Below are 20803 nucleotides of genomic sequence, written 5' to 3' on the forward strand. Positions count from 1 at the left end.
CAGTCTTAAACAAATACTTAGCTGCACTTTTTAAGATAGTTCCTATCTGTTCTATAATATTTCACTCATGAAATTCAAGTAGTTTTTTGCTTGAAATCAAAAAAATGTTAAATATGTAAAGTATGTCTATATGTACATATTTTACATACAAAAAGTACTTTAAAAAGGTACAAAAATATTTTCGTATTCTTGTGATATGCAAAAGAAAGAGTGACTGCTGCTGGACTGTTGTTTGACATGACAGATCTCAATATTGACATTGAGTAGATGTATGTATGTAGCAGGGACACAGTGATTGACACAATATTAGCATACACCTTGTAGACAATCTCAAAAGTCATGAAAAAAAAATAACCAAAATATAAGAATAAAAACCTTATTTATACAAGTTTTTTCCAACCAACTAACTTGCATATTTTGTGCATAATATTTAAAGTTTGGTTTGGCTTGATTTGTTTGGCTCACAAGCCATAAACCAAAATAAAGTAACAAAGGTCAGGGTTAAATGGACATTAAATCAAAACAGTTGTAGCAAGATTTCTCAGCTAAATATAAACAAATACTTAACACTAACATTGGCTGTGATAACAATTTAGTTGTAAAATATTTATAAATTATTAAGATTCGATAATTTCATGTATAACTGTGTGTTTAAGGTAAGGAAGACTCATTTAAAAAAAATTATATATTATTAAACAAATGATTTTTATCATAAACTTATTTGACACATAATAATGATGACGATGATGTATACGAATCTGTAGTTTGTTTTTTGTAATTGTGTAAAAAATAAACAGAAAATAAAAATAAATATATATGTATGTATGTATGTATTTTTTATAAAGAAACGCAAGTAACTTGTCACAATATGTTGTATTTGTCATTTGTCAAACAAGGTGATACAATATCTTGTATTATAAAAAAAAAATAAAACTAAAAACTATACAAGCATTTAAACAAACGACATTTTGCTATAAAGATATACTATAAAGAAAAAGAAATATACTTAAATATGTATATAAAAAAAATACAGACATTCAGACAGTCGGACGGACAGTCATACAACTTAAGCTACAAAAAAACTAAAAAATTTATATAGTATGGATGCAAGTACAAAGCAAATATTAAATACTGCCAGTACTTGCTAAATGAAGCTGCTTTTTAAAAACTGTCGTTTCAAATACAGCTAAATAGTTGCAAACTGTAATGAATTTAAACAAAATACGAATAAAAACGACACAAAGAAAGATAAGTTTATAAATGATGCCAATTTTTTTCCGCTTGTTTTTATTAACAAATTATTAATAATAATAAGAAAATAAAACAACGAAAAATAAACACATTTTTTTAATATATTGAAGGTGTGATAATTGATTTTATGTCATCATCGAAATCTTGTCATACATCATAGATGTATAAATATTTTAGCTGGCAACAATGTTATCGACAACAATTAGCGATGATGTACTTACATGACATTCCTTAGTTTAATAATAGAATTCGCTGATATTTCTTGATGTAAACTTGTTATTTATGCAAGTTTTATTTGTAACTTAAGAAAGCTGATATTATAAACAGAGTTTTCAAGGTTAGATATTTTTACATTATTTTTCAATAGGTTTATAATTTACTCGAAGCCCTAAATACGGAAAACAACACAACAATAGAAGTGCTGATTATTTTATATATGTAAATTTACTTATATTAAAGCTTTATTTTAACATACAATAGTTGACATCACTAATCTCAATAAACTATTTAAAGTAGCATACTTTTAGGCTATAAATAGTCAACGAATTTAATTCTAGAGAATTCTAGCAAATTTTCTTTTTCAATTCGCGAATAAATTGAAAAATACATATTACAAAAGAATATAAAGTTATAATGTGTAAAATATGTTTTGTTTTACGTATTACACTGTGTGTAATTTTTTAAGTCATGGTAATATAACCATATACGGACACCAGTACGTGATAAAAGAACAAATAAAAAAGACCCGTGTCTCCCAGTTTTGTCCAAAGTCATTCAATTTTTTTATGGGCCCCCAAAGATTTGGGGCATCGGTGTCATTTTTGCAAAAAAAGTGATAATTTTCTCAGGCTCATATCTTGCAAACAGTTTGGAATTTTGATTTACTCTCGTGTTCTTAGAAATTTGAATTAATGTTCAACATTTAGTTGTGTTAATTACCATTATTTGATTTGCATCTAATTTAATATTTACATACATCCTGATATCTAAGAATTTCATCATAATTTAGTTGATCATTGGCCCTAGTTCAAACCTTTTTTTTAAAAAACATCAATAGAAAAAAGTACTTTAGAGTTAATTATAAATGTATTTATTTAACATGATTTTTGAACAACTGAACAGATCTTTTTTATACCCTACTCCACCATAGTGAGGATGGTATTATGGTTGGTCTAACACCCATCTTTAAGTATACAGAATCACATTTTGAGTCCATATATCCTTTCTTTTGTATGTAACGATCCATAATTGACAAGAAATATTAGGTCCATATCCATATATACATAAGTCATCAACTAATTTTATGAAAATCGGTAAATAATTGGTCTTTGATCCGATATAAGGCCAACATTCTAAAATCACTTTAGCAAGCATAACGCTCTTAAAAATGATGATATCGAAATAAAATTATACACAAATAATGATCATATATATGAAAATCATGCGATCTAATTTATTGACGATCGGACGCTACACGATCATATCTTCCATATAAGGTTTAATTCAAAAAAATTACTTTAACGAGCATAAAGCTTGTAGAAATATCCCTATCCAAATAAAATTCAACAGAAATAAGTTTCATCCTATTAATGTAACCGTATAACCAATAGAGTATAATCGATTCATCGATACATTTTGAAAATCTACTAATTTTTAAGCAACGAATAGAAAATTGTGTCAAAATTATGAAATTTTAAAAATAAACCATATGAAAGACCCCATGACCTATAACCATCAAAAGTCATTAGAAAAACAAACAACCACCCTCACAAACAAAAGCCATCAAAACTAAATTTTGATTGAAAAAAACATTTGTCAAAATTCCCAACAAAACATATAAAAAAAACTGCTAAAACAACATAAGCAGACCAGACAAGACAAAATAAATAAAAATTCAAAATAACGCCACTTAAAACGAACATACGAATGTGAAAATAACAAGCTAACAAAAAATCCTTTTAGTTTATTATTATTATTTGATTGTTTTGGCCAAAACAACTGTCATATTTGATTATGGCAACATTTAAAACTGTATATATGAATATTTTATTGACTTAAACGTAATAAAAACTAAAACACTCATCTTTAGTTTAGAATTTGCCAAGAGTCGTTATTATTACCTCAATAGTAGAGTAGCACATCTTTATTATACAATTTCCTTTACACATTTCGTACCTTGTATTCATACTAATGTTTAAATAATGTTTAAATATCGCTACTTTGCTTATAAAACGCCCCCTCATTATAGTCAACGCGTTTTGGACGCCCCTTGTATTAACTCAAGCACACTCACTCATTCACCCGTACGTACACCAGCTGCTGGAAAATATTGACTAAAAATTAGTTGAAAAGCCTTCTTTCTTTACAAAGACATTTGAAAACTGAAAATCGTTTTTTGCATATAGAGGAAGAAGAAGTAGAAAAAAACGCAAAATGTAACTGTAAATTGTTCACTGCCAAATTCACGAGAGATACTTTTTTTTATTACTTGCCACATTATTAAACAATAAAATGGGCTCGTGGCATTTGTTTTCTTCATTCAGTCAGACCTCTTTAAGTCTTCTTTTGTAGTATTTTGGTTTAAAACATAAATATTGGTTGTATTATAAAATAATGATAGACAATGAAAAGCCAAAACAAAAAATAAAGAACATTTTTGCTTTAGGTAAGTTGCAATGTATAAGTTTAGGCACCACTAACGAGTTTGACGGCATATTTTCATGATATTATGTATCAAGTTTTTTAGAATATTCTTGCAGTAATTTTGGCTATCACTTAACACAATTGATATTCAATTTTCAAAGATCTTTTTGAAAGTTCCTTACTCTTGCACACGAATGCCTTAAACGATATTCCGCTGGATAGTTTGAATATCCGCCGAACCTTGATAGCAATCGCAAACCTCTAAAAACGTCCTGTAAGGTTAAATCGCTGATATCGCCAAAACAGTTGAACATTTAGTGATGGAATATTTACATGACTTCTTTAAATAAATTATAGAATTTCTTAAAATTTCTTTCTGTAAACTTTTTTTATACAATTTTTATTTGTATCTTATGTTAGCTGAAATTAGTCCAAATTAGTTCTTTTCACTATACATATTCCTCAAATGGTTAATAATTTACTCGTTAACCTAAATCCCGAAAAAACACGACAATATATGTTTGTCTAGTTTTTTTACACGTAAATTAACTGTTCTAAAATGTATTCAATATGTGACCTGCTTTTCTTTAAACTATTAAAGTAGTATACTTTTAGGCTTACGTAAACAGCGAAATCTTGAAAATACCTTATTGTCGAATTGGCTAGATCGTTAGTAGAGTATCTGATTAACATCGATTGTTATTGGTCCCCATTTTCAAGACTGTTTCGTTGCTGGAGTATCCGCACTATCTCTGTCCTAATCACATGGTTAGTCATACTATTTAAACAAAAGTTTAAGATTTCGAGTAGAACAAAATCTAACCGCTTACTCCTACCATTTGGAAATGTTTTAAAGATTTGTCTACAATACTGTGTGTAATTTTTTAAGTCCTGGCAATATAACCATATACGAACACCAGTACGTGATAAAGGACCCGTGTCTCCCAATTGTGCTCAAAGTCATGCACTTTTTTCTGTGGGCCCCCAACGATTTCGGATCTCTTGCAAACAGTTCGGAATTTTGAGGCAAAGTTGTAGCCCTTGTCAAAATTAAAACCGCAAAAAGACTTCGAAATAAATTTTTTTAAATCTGCCTAAAAGTGTGCTTTAGTTTATAATAATTTAATAGTATATGACCCAATTCCTTAATTCCTTTAGTTTTATCTTACTAACTTATATTGACCTACCTAAAGGGTGTTAAAAATCATTCCTAGGAAGTTCATATGTTCTAGAAAGTTGTTTATATAGATCTTTGGTACATTTTTGTAGTTGATTGTTTTCTTGAATTTTGAACGGTTTGCTACCTATGGACCTGAACAGGCGAAAAAACGTAAAAAATCTAATTTTTTAAAGTTTTTTGTGATTTTGATCTTGAAGATGAAGTTTTTTTGATTTTATATGTTCACAATTTTTGTTTATATGGCCACAACTTTGCATCAGAGGGTAAATCAAAATTCCGAACTGTTTGCAAAAATGACACCGAGACCCTAAATCTTTGGGGGCCCATAAAAATCCTATTAAGAACAAGATTATGTTTTGTATGGGAAATCTAATTAAAATCTAGTAAAATGAACTAAATTGTGATCGATTGGATTAAGACTAAATTTTATAACAAATTCAATCAAGATATTTTATATACCTCAATGAATATCTATTAAATAGAAGTCCTTTTTCCATAGTTTAACCGTTAAACAAATATCAACTGTTTTGTAACAAATCTACGACACCATTTCCAATTGTCAGAAGTTTCTAATTTTATTTCAGAAAATTGTTTAATTCTATTTTAGTAATTTCTATTTATAATTAAGAAATACAATTAAAAAATCCTGAAATATTATTGGAAATTTCTGAAATCCCATTGGAAATGGTGTATTATTAGACAAGTATTTGTTGAAAATACATATTTTTTAAATAAGCCAAAAAAGTGGCTAAATTATGGTTTGACACGTTATTTTTATATATAAGTCTGTCTGTACAAAAGTGAGCATCGCCGGTGCAAGAAATCCCATTAAAACGCAAATTTATTTTTATTCAAAACTTATTTTTTTTAAACGATTTTATGACTTTTTTGTTAGCGATTTTCTTCAAGTGCTTGTTGTTGGGATTGTTCGTCGTTTTAAAAATGTTGGCCTTTTATTAGCAGGGAAATTGAGAGATTTTTATTTGATTGTTGGCAATAAAACTTGTTTACGCCTAGTAACGCCTGGTGTTTGTTGTGTCTATTACTGAGGAGATTAAAAGTTCTCTAAATACTTATATTTAGAGGTTTTTTTTTAAAGTAAAATTAAAGTTTCTTTTATGCCTATATTTTTGTAATAAATATTTAAAAAATATGTAGTTTGAATTTAAAATAAACTCATTGATAAACAAACACGACCTACATCACAAAAATCCATAGTCGAATGTTAAAAAGTTTTTCCTTTGGAAACTTTGCATGCGAGTAGAGGAAACTATGTAATTTAAAGGAATTTATTCATTAGAAATTGTTTGCCTGGAAACTAGGAAGAAGCAGTTAACTTTAGAAATTTCATTAAGGATACTGTGGAAATCCACTCTTACAAATATAAAATGTTTATAAACCAATATACATGCGGCAAATGTTGACAGTAGAAGCCCACAATTCCTTATATCTAAGCTATTTGTGGACCAATAAATATTTTCTGCAATTTTCTGTAAGCTTCAGTTTTTAAAGGAACTTTTAGGCTAAAAGTCTAAACGGATTTAATGTGATTTCAACATTCATACATTTGCATAATTAGGCGTATACTGTAATACAATATTCTCTACATTGAATAGTGTATGTCTCTCAATTTTCAAAGTTTCCATTCATTTAAATACATATATAAATTTAAAATTTCCACATTTATTTATTAGACGGATACGTTCAAATGTTAAATAAAAAGTGTGCTATTTTTAATGTTGCCCAAAAATAGAAACTAAAACTAAATACACACAAACAAGCAACTTTAAAATGTTGTCAAAAGTACATCAATCACTAAGGAAAATATCTATCTAAATGGAATTTCCGATTAAACTTAAAATTAATTATCTCTCATTTAATTAAAGTGTATTTAAGCATAAAAACTACAAACCACGCACACTTGCAGACTCAGCAAAACACACAGATACGAAACTCTCTATACGCTTAAGTTCACAAGAAGGCATTCTGTGTCTTCTGTTTTTTTTTTTTTTGTTTGAAATTCAAAAAAACGCGCCAATTTATTTTAGATGTTGTTTAGTTTTACCATGTGCCACAATGTGTACGACAACTACTGACTACACAAAATTACACAAACACTCTGGCTGTGCTTTCCATCCTTGAAAATAAAATTAAAAAAACAAAAAAAAAAACACATCTGAAAGTAGTATGAACAAATTCAAAGAGTTGTAGTATCAAAGCAAATATCGAAAAAGTAGAGAGGAGACATGAAAGACGAGAAACTAAAACTAATGACCACCTCATAATACAGTAGACAGTAACCAGACTACAACCTACTACTACAACAACAACAGCAAATGCCAACAATCTTGCAACAGCAACAACATACAAGCTGGGCCACAAAACATACTTCAACCCAACCAACCATCATCCATCACTCACTCAAGTTTGTGTTTAAAGTTGTTGTTTTTTTTGTTGTTATGGAGAACAGACCTGCGAGTCAGTCGGCCAGACAGCCAGCCAGACAGCCAGCCAGCAATAGGGAAGGAATTTTCCTACAAAACAATAATTGTTGCAATGGACAGGTTGGATGATGTTTTATTTTAGAATTGTATTTAGGAGGCATTAGTTGCAATGAGAGTTTGCTAAGGAAACGGAAGTGAATTTAAATTTAGATTCATTTTGTCACAAATCGTTGTGAGCTCAATAAATCACACGTCAAATTAGGAATTAAATCAAAATTTAACAAATGCATAACTATTTAGATTCTAGATTTAACTTAAGCAGCTATCAATTGGGTTAAACTTTCAACTAATTTGTATTCTCCCCTTTAATCCCTTTTCAGGTACTGTTAATGCCAATGGTGAAACGAAACGACAACGGACCTCATATACCCGCTATCAAACACTAGAACTCGAGAAAGAATTCCATTTCAATCGTTACCTGACCCGCCGAAGACGCATCGAAATCGCTCATGCTCTCTGCTTAACCGAACGTCAAATCAAGATTTGGTTCCAAAACAGACGCATGAAATGGAAAAAGGAACACAAAATGGCCTCCATGAACATAGTGCCCTATCATATGGGTCCCTACGGCCATCCCTACCATCAATTCGATATTCATCCGTCACAGTTTGCCCATTTGAGCGCATAGGACGCGTGGCACTTTTCGGGTACTGGTTAGAGGCTCAATCAGTTGTATCAGGAACCATATCAGGCGGCGGCAGCAGCAAGTGTAGCCGGCGGTTATCAAACACAAAACTCCCAAGATTTGGTGGGCGGTAGTGGCGGCGCAGGTGCTAATAGTGCAGCGAGTGGTGTTGTTGGTGGCACAAATGCACTATTTGCCTCTGCTGCGGCCGTGGCGTCGTCGACGACGTCAGCTACCGATTGTGTTAAATATCCGCAAGAATTCTGATCTCAAGTTATCATTGGACCGCAACAGAGACTAATGTCATCATCGTCGGCCTCAGCATCAGGTTTGTCCTTATCCGATAATCTGGCTGTAGAAGATGATGAAAATTATCATTCTCAAAATAATCATAATCACCAACAACATCCTCAACATCATCATCATCTACTACCTCAGAATCATCAGCTCTGTAAGCAGGAGTTTGATACAAATTCACTTTTAAATGACACTGCCTGCGATACACGAAATGATACTGAGATCAGTAACGATAACGACTTGTACTGCTGCTAAAAAATAAAACGCTAATCTATGACATCAGCCGCTGTTGTTTGTTTGAAGAAGAACAAAACAAAAAACACTCAAAAAACAAAGATGTGATCAAAATGATATCAAAATATATAGAAAATTATGAAGTTCCGAATACAACTGATTTGAGCTAAGCTACAAGAAAAAGAAACGAACTTTTTTCCTAAAAAATAAAAGTGTACAAATTTAACCATCAATTCAATACCAGTGCAGTCTGTAAAGGAATATCTACAATTTCTGTGCAACATCGACTGCATTGATGTATAAAAGTTCGTTTGTTTTTTTGGTTTATAATACTGGTTCAAAATTTTGTTGACAACCCATTCATTTATACTTATTTATTGGTTTTTGTATATTTTATGTTTAAATTTTTTGATATTATTTTGTTTAAATTATAGTTTATGAAAATAAAATTCATTTATTATAAAAAGTAAAACCGTTGAGCCGTCCAGTATGATAAACCAACTCCTTCAATTCTCTAAGCAGTATTCGAAAAGAGCCTTTAGTTATGTAAGTTAGATTTAGATAATGATTTTTATAAGCTATTTTTAAGACTATAAATATATTTTAAGATTCAAAAGTGAATTATAATTGATAAGTAAATGGTGGTTTATTTTAAATTTTTATATAAAATATCAGAAAATCCTGTAATAAATAAAAAAAAATCTATTTAGAAGAAATAATAATTCTTTCCGCTTTAATAAATATTCCCCCCCCCATATAGAAATTATATATTTCTTAAAATATTCCGATTAATAAATTTGCCATTTCTCACAAAAAAAAATCTTTGTTGCTAAAATCTTAATTCCGAATTTAAAAAATATCAGCAATTCATTCCCTAAATACTTTTATTTGAATAAAATTCACTCTTTGTTGAATCAATTGTTAATAGAATTAATTCATAACAGTTTTAATTCAACCTTTGAATGATACAATTTGTGTTAATTCATATCTAATCAAATTGAATTAAAAAAGTTTTCCTAGATAGTTATATAGTTTCCTATATACAGGCTTTCAAGGTCAGTTTTCTTCGTTCAGTTTTGTTTCTATTTTGCTTTTAATCACTTACAAAATGAATTGAAATAGATTTGAATTGAAAAAAAATTAATGATTCAATATGGATTTGAATTTCAGGAAACTTGAATGATTCAATAAAGAATTAATTCTATAAAGATCATTCTTTATTCTCAAAGGAATGAATTCAATACGTTTGAAGGAATTAAGACAATGAATTCGTGCTGAATACATGGTAATGTAATGGCAAAGGAATGGTAAAGATTAATAATATAAATAATTTTATTTTGAAAATTGAATTAGGAATTAAATCTTTCAATCCTTTGATAAGTGGCTTTTTGACTTTTATATATTTTTCGATACATGCGAAGTGTAAAAATCTAAATTTGTTTCCTTGTAAACTTATTTCCATATAAACAAACCTCATTTTCTTTATTGCAATTGTAATTCGCTTTTGATTATTTTCTTCTAGCTTAAGATGATTTCTTCATAATTCAATGTGTGATCTTTTATCACTATTTTTTTACACACAATCCATAAAATTTGTTTAAAGTTTCCAAATTAATTTATCTTGAATTTTGTTAATTTCTCTATTTTATTAATTCTTTATTTCGTTTATTTCTCCGTCTCAAATTTCATTATTCCCACTCCTCAATAAGTAATATTTTCAGTGAACGTAATTTTTCTCCAAAAAAAACATTGATGGTTGTTGAATTCGCTAAATATCCAGTTCTAAAATTGTTGATATTAATGTAAGCCGCTAGATGTCGCAAACCATAGTAATCTGTCCCAGCAAGCAAAAGGTATTTGACAGAAGAGAAACAGATTTCTGGTGATAAATGGAAAAATGCTTTTAGAAAAAATCCAAAAATGTGTGAAATTTCATTGAGATATCTTCAATGGTAAAATGTTTCTAAACCATTGTGCAATGCTTTGTATGTAATCAATGGATTTGATAATTTGTTTCTAGTATTGTTTTATTTTGAAAAAAATTAATTGAAAGATATAACAATCTCTATCATATTTATTAAAATCATACTAATTTTGTTAACAGTTTACTTGAAATATTTAAATAATCAAAGCAATTTGATTGCTATCCCAACAATAACCCAGGATTGCTGATAAAAATTTAGAACTGTTATGTTAAATTTATTTTCCTTTTACAATGTACAATGCTACAAGTACTTAATATTATTAAAATCTTTCTTGTTTTCCCTTTTAAATAACAGTTTTTGTTGTCTATAACTTAAATTCTTTTAAAGAATTATTTTTTTAAACAATTAAGCTCCTCATTTTGTAACAAAACTATGCAGTAAATTAAAAAAAATACCCAAAATACTTGCTGCTTTATTTTACAAAATGAGACCCTATTTTTCATGTTTTTGTTATAAATTTTTCTCACAAATGCTTTACGTTTTTAAACATTTTTAATTTTAAACAACAAAATATTATTAAAATAAATAATATTGAATAAAAAAAAACAAATTCGGAAACACAGGGCCGATAAAAATTTAGAATTTTGTTTAATTATTTTTATAGTTTAAATAGTGATACATACTATAATTTTGTTTAAATTATTCATACATTTATATATACATGTTTTATTTATGAAATAATTTGCAATAGATTTTTAATTAAATGTCTACTATTACAAAAACAAATAATAGTTGTAAAAAAATCATCTACTATGTAAAAATGTTAATAATTTATAAAAAAAAAGAAAATTATAAAAACTTAGTTTCTAAGTAGGGTTTTTTTATTAAGCAAATAAGAAAAACGTCAGGTTTAATTGTTGTTTTAATATAAAATAATAAAAAACACACACACAAATTATTATAAATATGTATAACTATCATTAGTTTAATATATTTAAACAAAACTACAAATATGTATACGAAATTAAAGTTATTTAAATAAGAACGATCCTCTTTAGCAAGTAATTAAAAGAAATTTAATCACCTTGATTAAATTTAAAATCTATAATTTAAAACAAACATATATTTATATTGTAATTGTATAAGGTTAGTGCATCATTTCAAATAATTTAAGTTTTCATTATTTTTTTTATTATTAATTTTTTAAATAAAATGAAAAAAAATATTAAAAATTAAAAAAAAACTTTCTTACTTTAATGAAAACCCCAACATAAACTAGTAAATATTTTAGCACAAATTTATTGTTTTCTTTTTTTATTTATAAAAAATACTATTATTTAGTTTTTTCATTAAACAAAATGGGCATCTCCCACTCGCGCTCTTAAATTTTAAGGCCTCCATCACATGTTTTATTAAAAAAATAATAACAACAACAACAAAAAAACAAATATTCTTTATCGATACAACAACAAATTGCAGAATTCTTTATAGCAAAATTAAGCTGCATTCCATGTAAAATTTAAAACAAAAAGAAAAAATTTAAAAAAATATAAAAATGAAGCCTAAACATTTTTATCATCAATTGTAAATGTATTAAAAATAGAAGAAAAAAACAAAACAAATATAAAAATAATTTAATTATTAGTAAATATAAATAAAATAAAAAAAACAAATGTACTTTAGTTTCGCAATATGTTAAAACAACAACAACAATTTATTATAATAATACTTAATACTATAAAATAAAACAAAACAAAATAACTAAATTAATTAATATGTTGATACAAATAAAAAATAAAATAAAATGCAAACAAAAACAACAAAAAGATCAATAAAAATTATTATTTTAAAATGTAATACAAAAAAATTAAACATGTGTTTTTATTTTTACCTCACCATCCCCTCCCTATCCATTCCCTTGCTCATTCAACGCTTCACTCAACAATGATCTTTGGCAGTTTTGATAACAATTTCTTTTCAATAATTCCAGTTGTTCTATTTTTAACACAATTGAGCAAAATCTGTGTTTACATCAATTAGAACATATGCCCGGGTAGCTCAGTCGGTAGAGCATTGGACTTTTAATCCAAGGGTCCAGGGTTCAAGTCCCTGCTCGGGCGAAACATTTTTTTATATTATTTTCTACTTAGAATATAAAATTATAATTTTACTTTTTTGGTATTTGAAATTTATATAGTTTTTGTATAAAATAAACACTACATTCATAAAAAATCGAAAACTACATAATATTTAATGTTGCCACCAATAATTTTTCATTTTTGCATTTCGACTGAATTTTAATTTCCAAAATCAAAAAAATTGGTTTTGTCATTCAGTTTGTAACACATAGACCCACAAAAGTATAGATGTATATTCTTTTTCCTTATGAAATTCTAAGACTATCTAGCTTTGTCCGTCTGTCTGCTGAAAACACGATAGTGTCCAAACGAAAGTAGCTAGTTGTCTGAAATTTTCGACAAATACTGTCTGTTGATAAGGTTTGCTTGGTATTGAAAATATTTCATATAGCCCCCATATAAAAGTCCCCAGGAATATTGTTTGAGCAGTCATAAATATATTGATTAGGCGGAAATTCTGATACAATTTTGCACAAAGTAGTTCTAAGTACTCTGAAATTATACTGTAAAGTATGGCTGGCAATATTTGTCCCTATTCCCCCTCAGAAAATGAAATAAACATTGAATCTTATAATAATTAATATCTATCAATTTTTGTGTGGATCGGTCCATATAATTATAATTGATCCTACCCCTATATAATCTCTATATCAGAAAAACATTTAATTGTCACATATTGATGGTGGGTATACAACATTCGGCTGAGCCGAATACATGTAAAACTCCTACTAGTTTTTTTTTATATTACTTTTTTAGTTTTTATACCCAAAAATTAGTTGTAGACCCCAAAACTGTAGGTCCTTAAGTAACTTTAAGATGACAAATTTTTAATTAAAATTAAGTTAAACTATTAAAACTATCTATATTTTTAAGGTTTTGTGAGCATTTTTTCTCATTTTAATTAAATATTTTTCTGGAAATTTCAAATTATTCTTATCCATAAATTACACATCAGAAGAAAAATTGAACATGATTCATAATATTTCAGTTTTATTTAAACATGTATATTAGAGTGTCCCTTAGAATTAAATGTTTGAAATGTTGAAACGGTACCCGCTGAATACATTCGCGGGTACCCGCTGAATACAAGAAGTGCAACCCGTGCCGATCGTCGTTCAAAGTTTTGAGGTGCATTTTCAGGGGGAAATATGCAATTTGTTCAGTTTTTGTAAAAGTTTTGCCATTAAAAAATTAATTTTGCAATTAAATTTAAGAGAATCGAAATGTGTACGTAATTGTCGTTTTAATGAGATATAAAAGACAAAAATTGGTTAAAAAATTTTAAAGTTATTAAAAATTCGCCAGGCCATTAATGTGTCTCAGGCCACTAGAACAAGAAATGTAGAAACAAAATTAACATATTTTGAGAAATATTAAAATAAAAGCTAATTTTTACTTAAAATATATCCATATTTACTTGTATGTGTGTTTTTGTCTTAGTAGGAAACCGTTAATCTATTCGCAGGTATGACCAAAAAAAAACTCCATTTTCAAATTTTTAAAAATTTTGTTAAACAAATTTTCGAGTTTTCTGATCATCACATGGGGATTTATTGACAATATAATAGGGAATAAAAACGTGTCAATACCTCCTATAGTTTTTCCGTACCTGCGATATAAATTTTGCGATTTTCGACAAAAACTATTTTTTGGCCATATTTTGGCGAATGAGCCCAATTTCCTTACTGTTATTAATTTTAAGTAAAATATGTTCAGAATATTATAGTCCAGGTAATTCTAAATATAGTGTGAAAGTTTTCCTAAAATCGGAAAACGTTAACCCTTAAATAGTGAAGGTCAAAAGTAAATTTTTGTTCATTATTTGGAATTTCTAATGGAAAGATAGCGAAATGTTATATAATTTTGGGCTGATTTTGATGAAACTTAAGACAAATATAACATGAAGTCTAGTATTTACAAAACAGCACAAAAAAGGAAATTAACCCTTAATAGCACTTGGGGTCCAAATGACCCTGAACTTTTAAAATCGCGTGTAGGTCTTAATATTGAAATTTTTTACTGAGTTGTAGTTAAATTAAATAAAAAACTTTATTTTGATTAAATTTTTAATCAGGGACCGAAAATAATAATTCTTCTTGAAATTTCTAAGGAAAAAGCCATCACAAGAAAATATCGGAGAGTCAAGCATACGTTTTAAACTATATTTTCATTAAATAACTAACATGCTTTTTAAATTCCTGATTTTTATTATTTTTTTGTCAGAAATAATTTGTCAGATTTTTATTTTTATTTATTTCTAAAAACTTATTTTTATCGTTTAAATTCTGTTATTATTCGATTTTAAGTCTCTATAGTAGATAACGTCGCTCTTAAAAGGCATTAAACTTACAAAGAATGAACTTAGAAATGAACGCTATTCAAAATGGTTGAAATCAGTACATGTTTTTCATTAGCCCCATACAGATGTTGTCTGGGAATAGAACTAAAATAAATATTCACTAACTTGTTAATTAAATTAATTTTTAATGTATAATTGTACACATCCAAAAATTATGTTGTCGAATATGTATTATTAAATACATTTCGAAAATCAATTCTACACACAGAAAGCTTTTAGTATATTAACATAATGATTAAAACTGTGCTAAACCCTTCACCGTAGCAAAAATTAAACGTGAACAAATATTTTTAATGGAAATATTGTCATTGCCGATCCAAATTTGTATGTAGTGTTATGGTATTTTTTTATTTTGAAATACTATTTATTTGTATATGAGCTATAACCAAAAAATGGTTTCAAAATCGATGTAATCACTCATATCTCAAACATTTGTTGGTATATTTTTCCGGTTTCAATTTAAAAATTCTCATGTACATATCTGATATATTGCTTGATACACGTGAAAAACAAATTCTAGACCAACTCCATTCAAATTCAACATTAGCGACACCGGTGTTCTATATGCGTCAAAGGGTTAATCATATAATTTAAACATTAGTTGCGTAATGTACATTTTCTTAACAAAAGAAAAATGTTAAGGAGTTTTGTTTAAATAAAGTCTAGCACTTCCGACTCGCTTCCAGGTTACAAAAGAACATTTTATTTATTTTACTAAACAAATTTAAGAAGTTAAACGTACTTTTCTGTTTTCGTATGATTTATTTAATAATACTAAAATTTGGTTGTCTATAAAAAGTACTTATATTTACAACCATGTTAATGTTGAAGAATAGTGAAGACAAACACTAAGTTGAATGGTTGTGATATTAGATAATTATTCCATAATGTATGATGTTCTACTCACCACAAGATGGCGCCGTCAAAAATTCATATTGACAGCATCATAAACACAATTTGTCGACAAAGTATTATATGCCCGGGTAGCTCAGTCGGTAGAGCATTGGACTTTTAATCCAAGGGTCCAGGGTTCAAGTCCCTGCTCGGGCGAAAATATTTTTTATATTTTTTTTCCATTATATGAGAAAGTACTTTTTTATTTTTTCATTAAATAAAAAACAAAGAATTATGTATTAAAATTGCTTTATAAATTAATGAGTACAATTAAAAATCCGTTTAAAAAACATACCAAAATTAAAAAAAATTTTACTTGATCGCGAATGCGATTATTCGACATAATCTGAAATTCACAAAATAATGCATCAATTTATAAAAAAAAAGTTGAAATAGATTCCAATCAGATTTTGATTAATGCATGTATCGAAACCCAAACAAATTATAAAAAACTGGACAAAAACTATACAACTAATATTTATACAATTTCAAAACACCCCAGCGGCGAAAAGAAGTAGTAAGCAGGCCTTCTGGAAGGCCTTATTTATCAGACACAAGGCCTCATTGCTCCATTCCATACTCATATATTTTTTACACACGATGTCCTAGCCAGCCAAGGCCTTCTTCAACAGGCCTGATAGAAGGCCTTCTTCAACAGGCCTGGTAGTAGGCCTTCTTCACAGGCTTGTTATCAGGCCTTTTGTATATTATTTGAATAGCTGTCACAATTATTTAAAAAACTGTCATTTCTAAAGGTAATTTTAATAATTACCTTTAAAAATTAAACATATTACAAATTATTTTAATTTGTTTATAATAAAAACTCGTAAAAAAATTCACACAACGCACAACCGCGTTGTCAAAGAATTTAAGCAAAACTATTTTAAGTTTACTTCTTTTTTCTTTTCACTTTTTGCATTTTATTTTGTGTTTGTTGTTTTGTCTTTGGAATGTGATTTTTTTAACGGTATTTTGTGCTTGTACTTTTTTTGTACCAATAAAAAGAAGGGAGCAGGTAGGCCTTCCATAAGGTCTTCCTGAGAAGGCAAGCGAGCATGAGTACTGGATCTAAAAAAAGGTCTAGGAAGGTCTTACAGAAGGCCTTATAGCTGAAGGCCTCAAAAATTTCGCCGCTGGGACAATACGGCCTATTTCACAATCTTGTGCAAATGGTCTTGCACCATTGTATATACCAAGGCGAATTTATACAAGGTGGAGTCAGTCAAACAGCTGATAACTTTTTCTTTCGCTTTTTGGTTCTAAATGCATTACTATGAGTTATATACTTTGATAAAATATTAGAGGATATTTGTATTATTTAGAACTTGTTTTATTTGGAACTTCGTTTTCTAAATGTGTAAAAAAAATTAAGAGCATGTACGCAGTTTTCAATTTTTAATGCCGTTTTAAAAACCAAAAATTTCGAAATTTTTCTAAAAAATTATTTTTTTTGTCAAAAAAAAAATTTATGTTTTTAAAACGACTGCTAAGATTGTAAACATGTTAAGCTTTGCTTGAAGGTAATTTCATTGCGGATTTTCGTTTTTTTCAGTTTATTCAATAAAATAAACCGTTTTTGAGTTACGCGAATATATGTTGTGCAACCTCCTCCATTTTCGAAATAACGGTATATCTCGAAAATACGAGCTAACCTAAAAAAACCACTGAATTCAGCGTACCCGAATTAGTTTAATCCGCTGAGTGCCTCTCTTGACAGAAAAAAGTGTCAATTTCGTGCATAGTGTTATTATATAATAAATGCACAAAATTATGATTTGTGGACATACCTTTCTTCCGTACTGTAATTTATTAAATGTGTGTATATAAGCGAAAAATCGCTGACGAAGTTCATTTTATCACAAGACATTGGCCGCACTTCATGTCACTCACTCATAACAAATTCGAAATCTCATTTTTTTAATGTGTATATTTGTAGAATTAAGAACTAATTAACAAATTCCACTGAATTTAACTTCCTTTAGAAAATATTGTTATAAAAGAGTATTTGCGAAGGTGCACCTAGGTGGTTCAATTAGATAAATGCACAGAGAAAACATATTCGTGATTGCAACCGAATTTGATGCCAATCGAATAATTCGGTTGCACGCATAGAATTTTTCGGTTCTATCAAGAGAAAGTCAGTTAACAAAGAAGAATTACGGTTAAAGCAACCAAACAATTAAATAAATATATTTTTTCTATTCTATATATTAGTTTATATCATGATAAAAATATAGAAGGTAGTTTCAATCAATTTTTTTTTTAAATAAGGTTTTTTGAAGTTTCCTTTTTTTGTGAGCATTATAAAAAGCGTTGCCACATTCCAAAAAATTATTATGATTTTCGAGAATTTTTTTACAAAAAATGTGTAATTTAATTTATTATTTAAATAAAAATGTATTATGTTGTGTTGGGAGTTATTGATTCAATTCCTAGCGTTCGATTACTTATTAAAACACGTTGACTATTTTTATATGTTTGCATTTTCTTAATTTTTTTTATTACTATGTAAATATTTTATATCTTTTAAATGGAGGTTTAATTATAAGAGACAAGTAGCACACGGAAGAATGTATTTTCAAGATCTAGCTGAGCACTCTCAGAAAATATAAAAAGTCTTTGAAATCGGATGGAAAACAAAAAATGGCACGCGTTTAACAAATTTACATGTCGAAGGTGCCCTAGTTTGGGTCCCATAGTGCCGCCATTGAAGTAATTGTGGGGTTCATTTTCAAATCTTAAACTCGAATATTCCTTGGGTACGCCGTTTAGAAATACGAGATTTATTTTCAAATAATTTCGATTCTACTCCAGTGTGCATAGTTAATGGATTATGATCGGTAATAATCGGTGATATATATCACAAAATATGTTTACATAATAAGTAGTATTTTGAAGTTACCTTGTGTTCATTGGGACAGCATTCATATCCAATCTCACACGCTTTGTTTTAACTGAAATATTACTTTTAACTAAATGGTCGGAGCACACCATTGGCTGTTTTGGCAAATCTTCTTCGCAAGCTTTACATATATCCATAAACTGTTGTTGTTGGGTAAATATTTTTTCTATTTTTTTAATAATTTTCATGAAAACTACCTTCTATTTTTCTACTATGGTTTATATTATGCTATATTTTGTTAATTTAGGAAAATATTGTTAAAAATCTAGAACGTAAAACTTTTGAAATATTTATAAAGAAAGAAAATACTAAAAATAACATTAACAAATTGGAACAAAGTTGATGTCATACTAAGTATTATCATAATCTTTTACTGAACGTAGTTCTACAATACATAGAATAGTTCTAGGTGGTGGGCGGCCTGTACCTTGGCTTTTTTCGGCCATACAATCTTAGAGCCCTCTAGTTAGTATGCATACATTTTAAAATTAAATATTTTTTTTTTAATATTTCCTAAGATTTTTTAAAAAATGTTTATTGATATAATTAGCTATCAAAATTAATAACACAGTGCAACACTCAAAACTAACTTGGCAAATGACCTAGTTAGTGTGTATTACAAAACCGTTTTCAAAAGTTCTAATACAACCTCAAATTTCCGAGATATAGACAAAAGTATATTTTTTTGGACCTGCAAATTTAAACATTCTTATCTCAGTCATTATTTAACCGATTTTAAATTTTTAAAAGACATTAAAATGGTACGAACGAGGTCTTTCCAATTATATATACTTTCAATATTCTATTAACAGATATTTTTCTATTTTTTTCATTTTAATTTTAATAATTTTTCAATACTGTGAAACTAGAAAAACGAGCCTCAACAATTCCAATGGGAAATTAAAGTAGACCATCAAGTAATCAGAACTGACATTTTTGTGGCCTCTTGAAGTTGTGCCATTTTTGACCTTTTTTTGCACTATGTAAATTATATTTAAAATATTTTTTTATACTTGCAAAAATATTGTTTATTAAACTTAAGATTAAATTGATTAATAAAAATCATTTGATATATTAAAAAAATAGATTTTCACCGTTTAGAAAAAGAATTATAACTTTGTTAATTTTTAACCGATTTAAACAAATGAAAGTTGAGTGTCATTTTAATCCCAAGTGCCATAAACTGTTAATTTAAATTTTTGTAATGTTATTATAAATATTACACCTCATGTTATATTTTTCTTATGTTTCATCAAAATCGGCCCAAAAATATATAACATTTCGCTATCTTTAAAAATTCCAAATATAGAAAAAAATTACCCTTGACCTTCACTATTTACTTTTGGAGTATATTTATAATTATCTGGACTATAATATTCTGAATAGGTTCTACTTAAAATTCATAGCATAATTTTGGCTCATTTGCCAAAATATGGCCAAATAAATTGTTTTTCTCGAAAATTGCAAAATTTAAATAGCAGATACAGAAAAACTATAGAGATATTTTCATAATTTTTTTTTATATTTTTATTCCCTATTATATACTCAATAAATCCCAAATGAGATGATCAAAAAATTCTGAAAATTCTAATTAAAAATTTGAAAATCTGTCTGTCTGTTGAAATCAATTTTCTGAAGACCCCAGATATCTTCGGGATCCAAATCTTCAATAATTTTGTCAGACATGCTTTCGAGAAGTTTGCTATTTAAAATCAGCATAATCGGTCCACAAATGGCTGAGATATGAGGAAAAAACCAGGACAACCTCGATTTTTGACCTATTTTTGGATTACTAAGTCATTAATATAGACAATATGGATTTCTAATAATAGATATTTCAAAGACCTTTGC

At 28.1% G+C, this 20803-nt stretch overlaps 1 protein-coding gene and 2 non-coding genes across 3 annotated transcripts in view; all 3 read left to right on the plus strand.

The window, feature by feature from the left end:
- The window catches only part of Scr (Sex combs reduced), a 52476-nt gene extending 43521 nt beyond the window's left edge, over window positions 1-8955 (plus strand). Inside the window, exon 2 of the mRNA XM_065515057.1 lies at window positions 7899-8955. Coding sequence (XP_065371129.1) covers window positions 7899-8206 — 308 coding nt within the window. The 3' untranslated portion in view covers window positions 8207-8955. The remainder of the gene's footprint in view (window positions 1-7898) is intronic.
- A 3751-nt stretch (window positions 8956-12706) lies between these two features.
- Window positions 12707-12779, plus strand: TRNAK-UUU (transfer RNA lysine (anticodon UUU)). Its single transcript has one exon. It is a non-coding gene; the product is annotated as a tRNA-Lys (tRNA).
- A 3354-nt stretch (window positions 12780-16133) lies between these two features.
- Window positions 16134-16206, plus strand: TRNAK-UUU (transfer RNA lysine (anticodon UUU)). Its single transcript has one exon. It is a non-coding gene; the product is annotated as a tRNA-Lys (tRNA).
- Window positions 16207-20803: the final 4597 nt, after the last annotated feature.

The sequence above is a fragment of the Calliphora vicina genome, chromosome 1 (assembly GCF_958450345.1).
Source record: "Calliphora vicina chromosome 1, idCalVici1.1, whole genome shotgun sequence".
In the NCBI taxonomy this organism is placed as follows: domain Eukaryota; kingdom Metazoa; phylum Arthropoda; class Insecta; order Diptera; family Calliphoridae; genus Calliphora; species Calliphora vicina.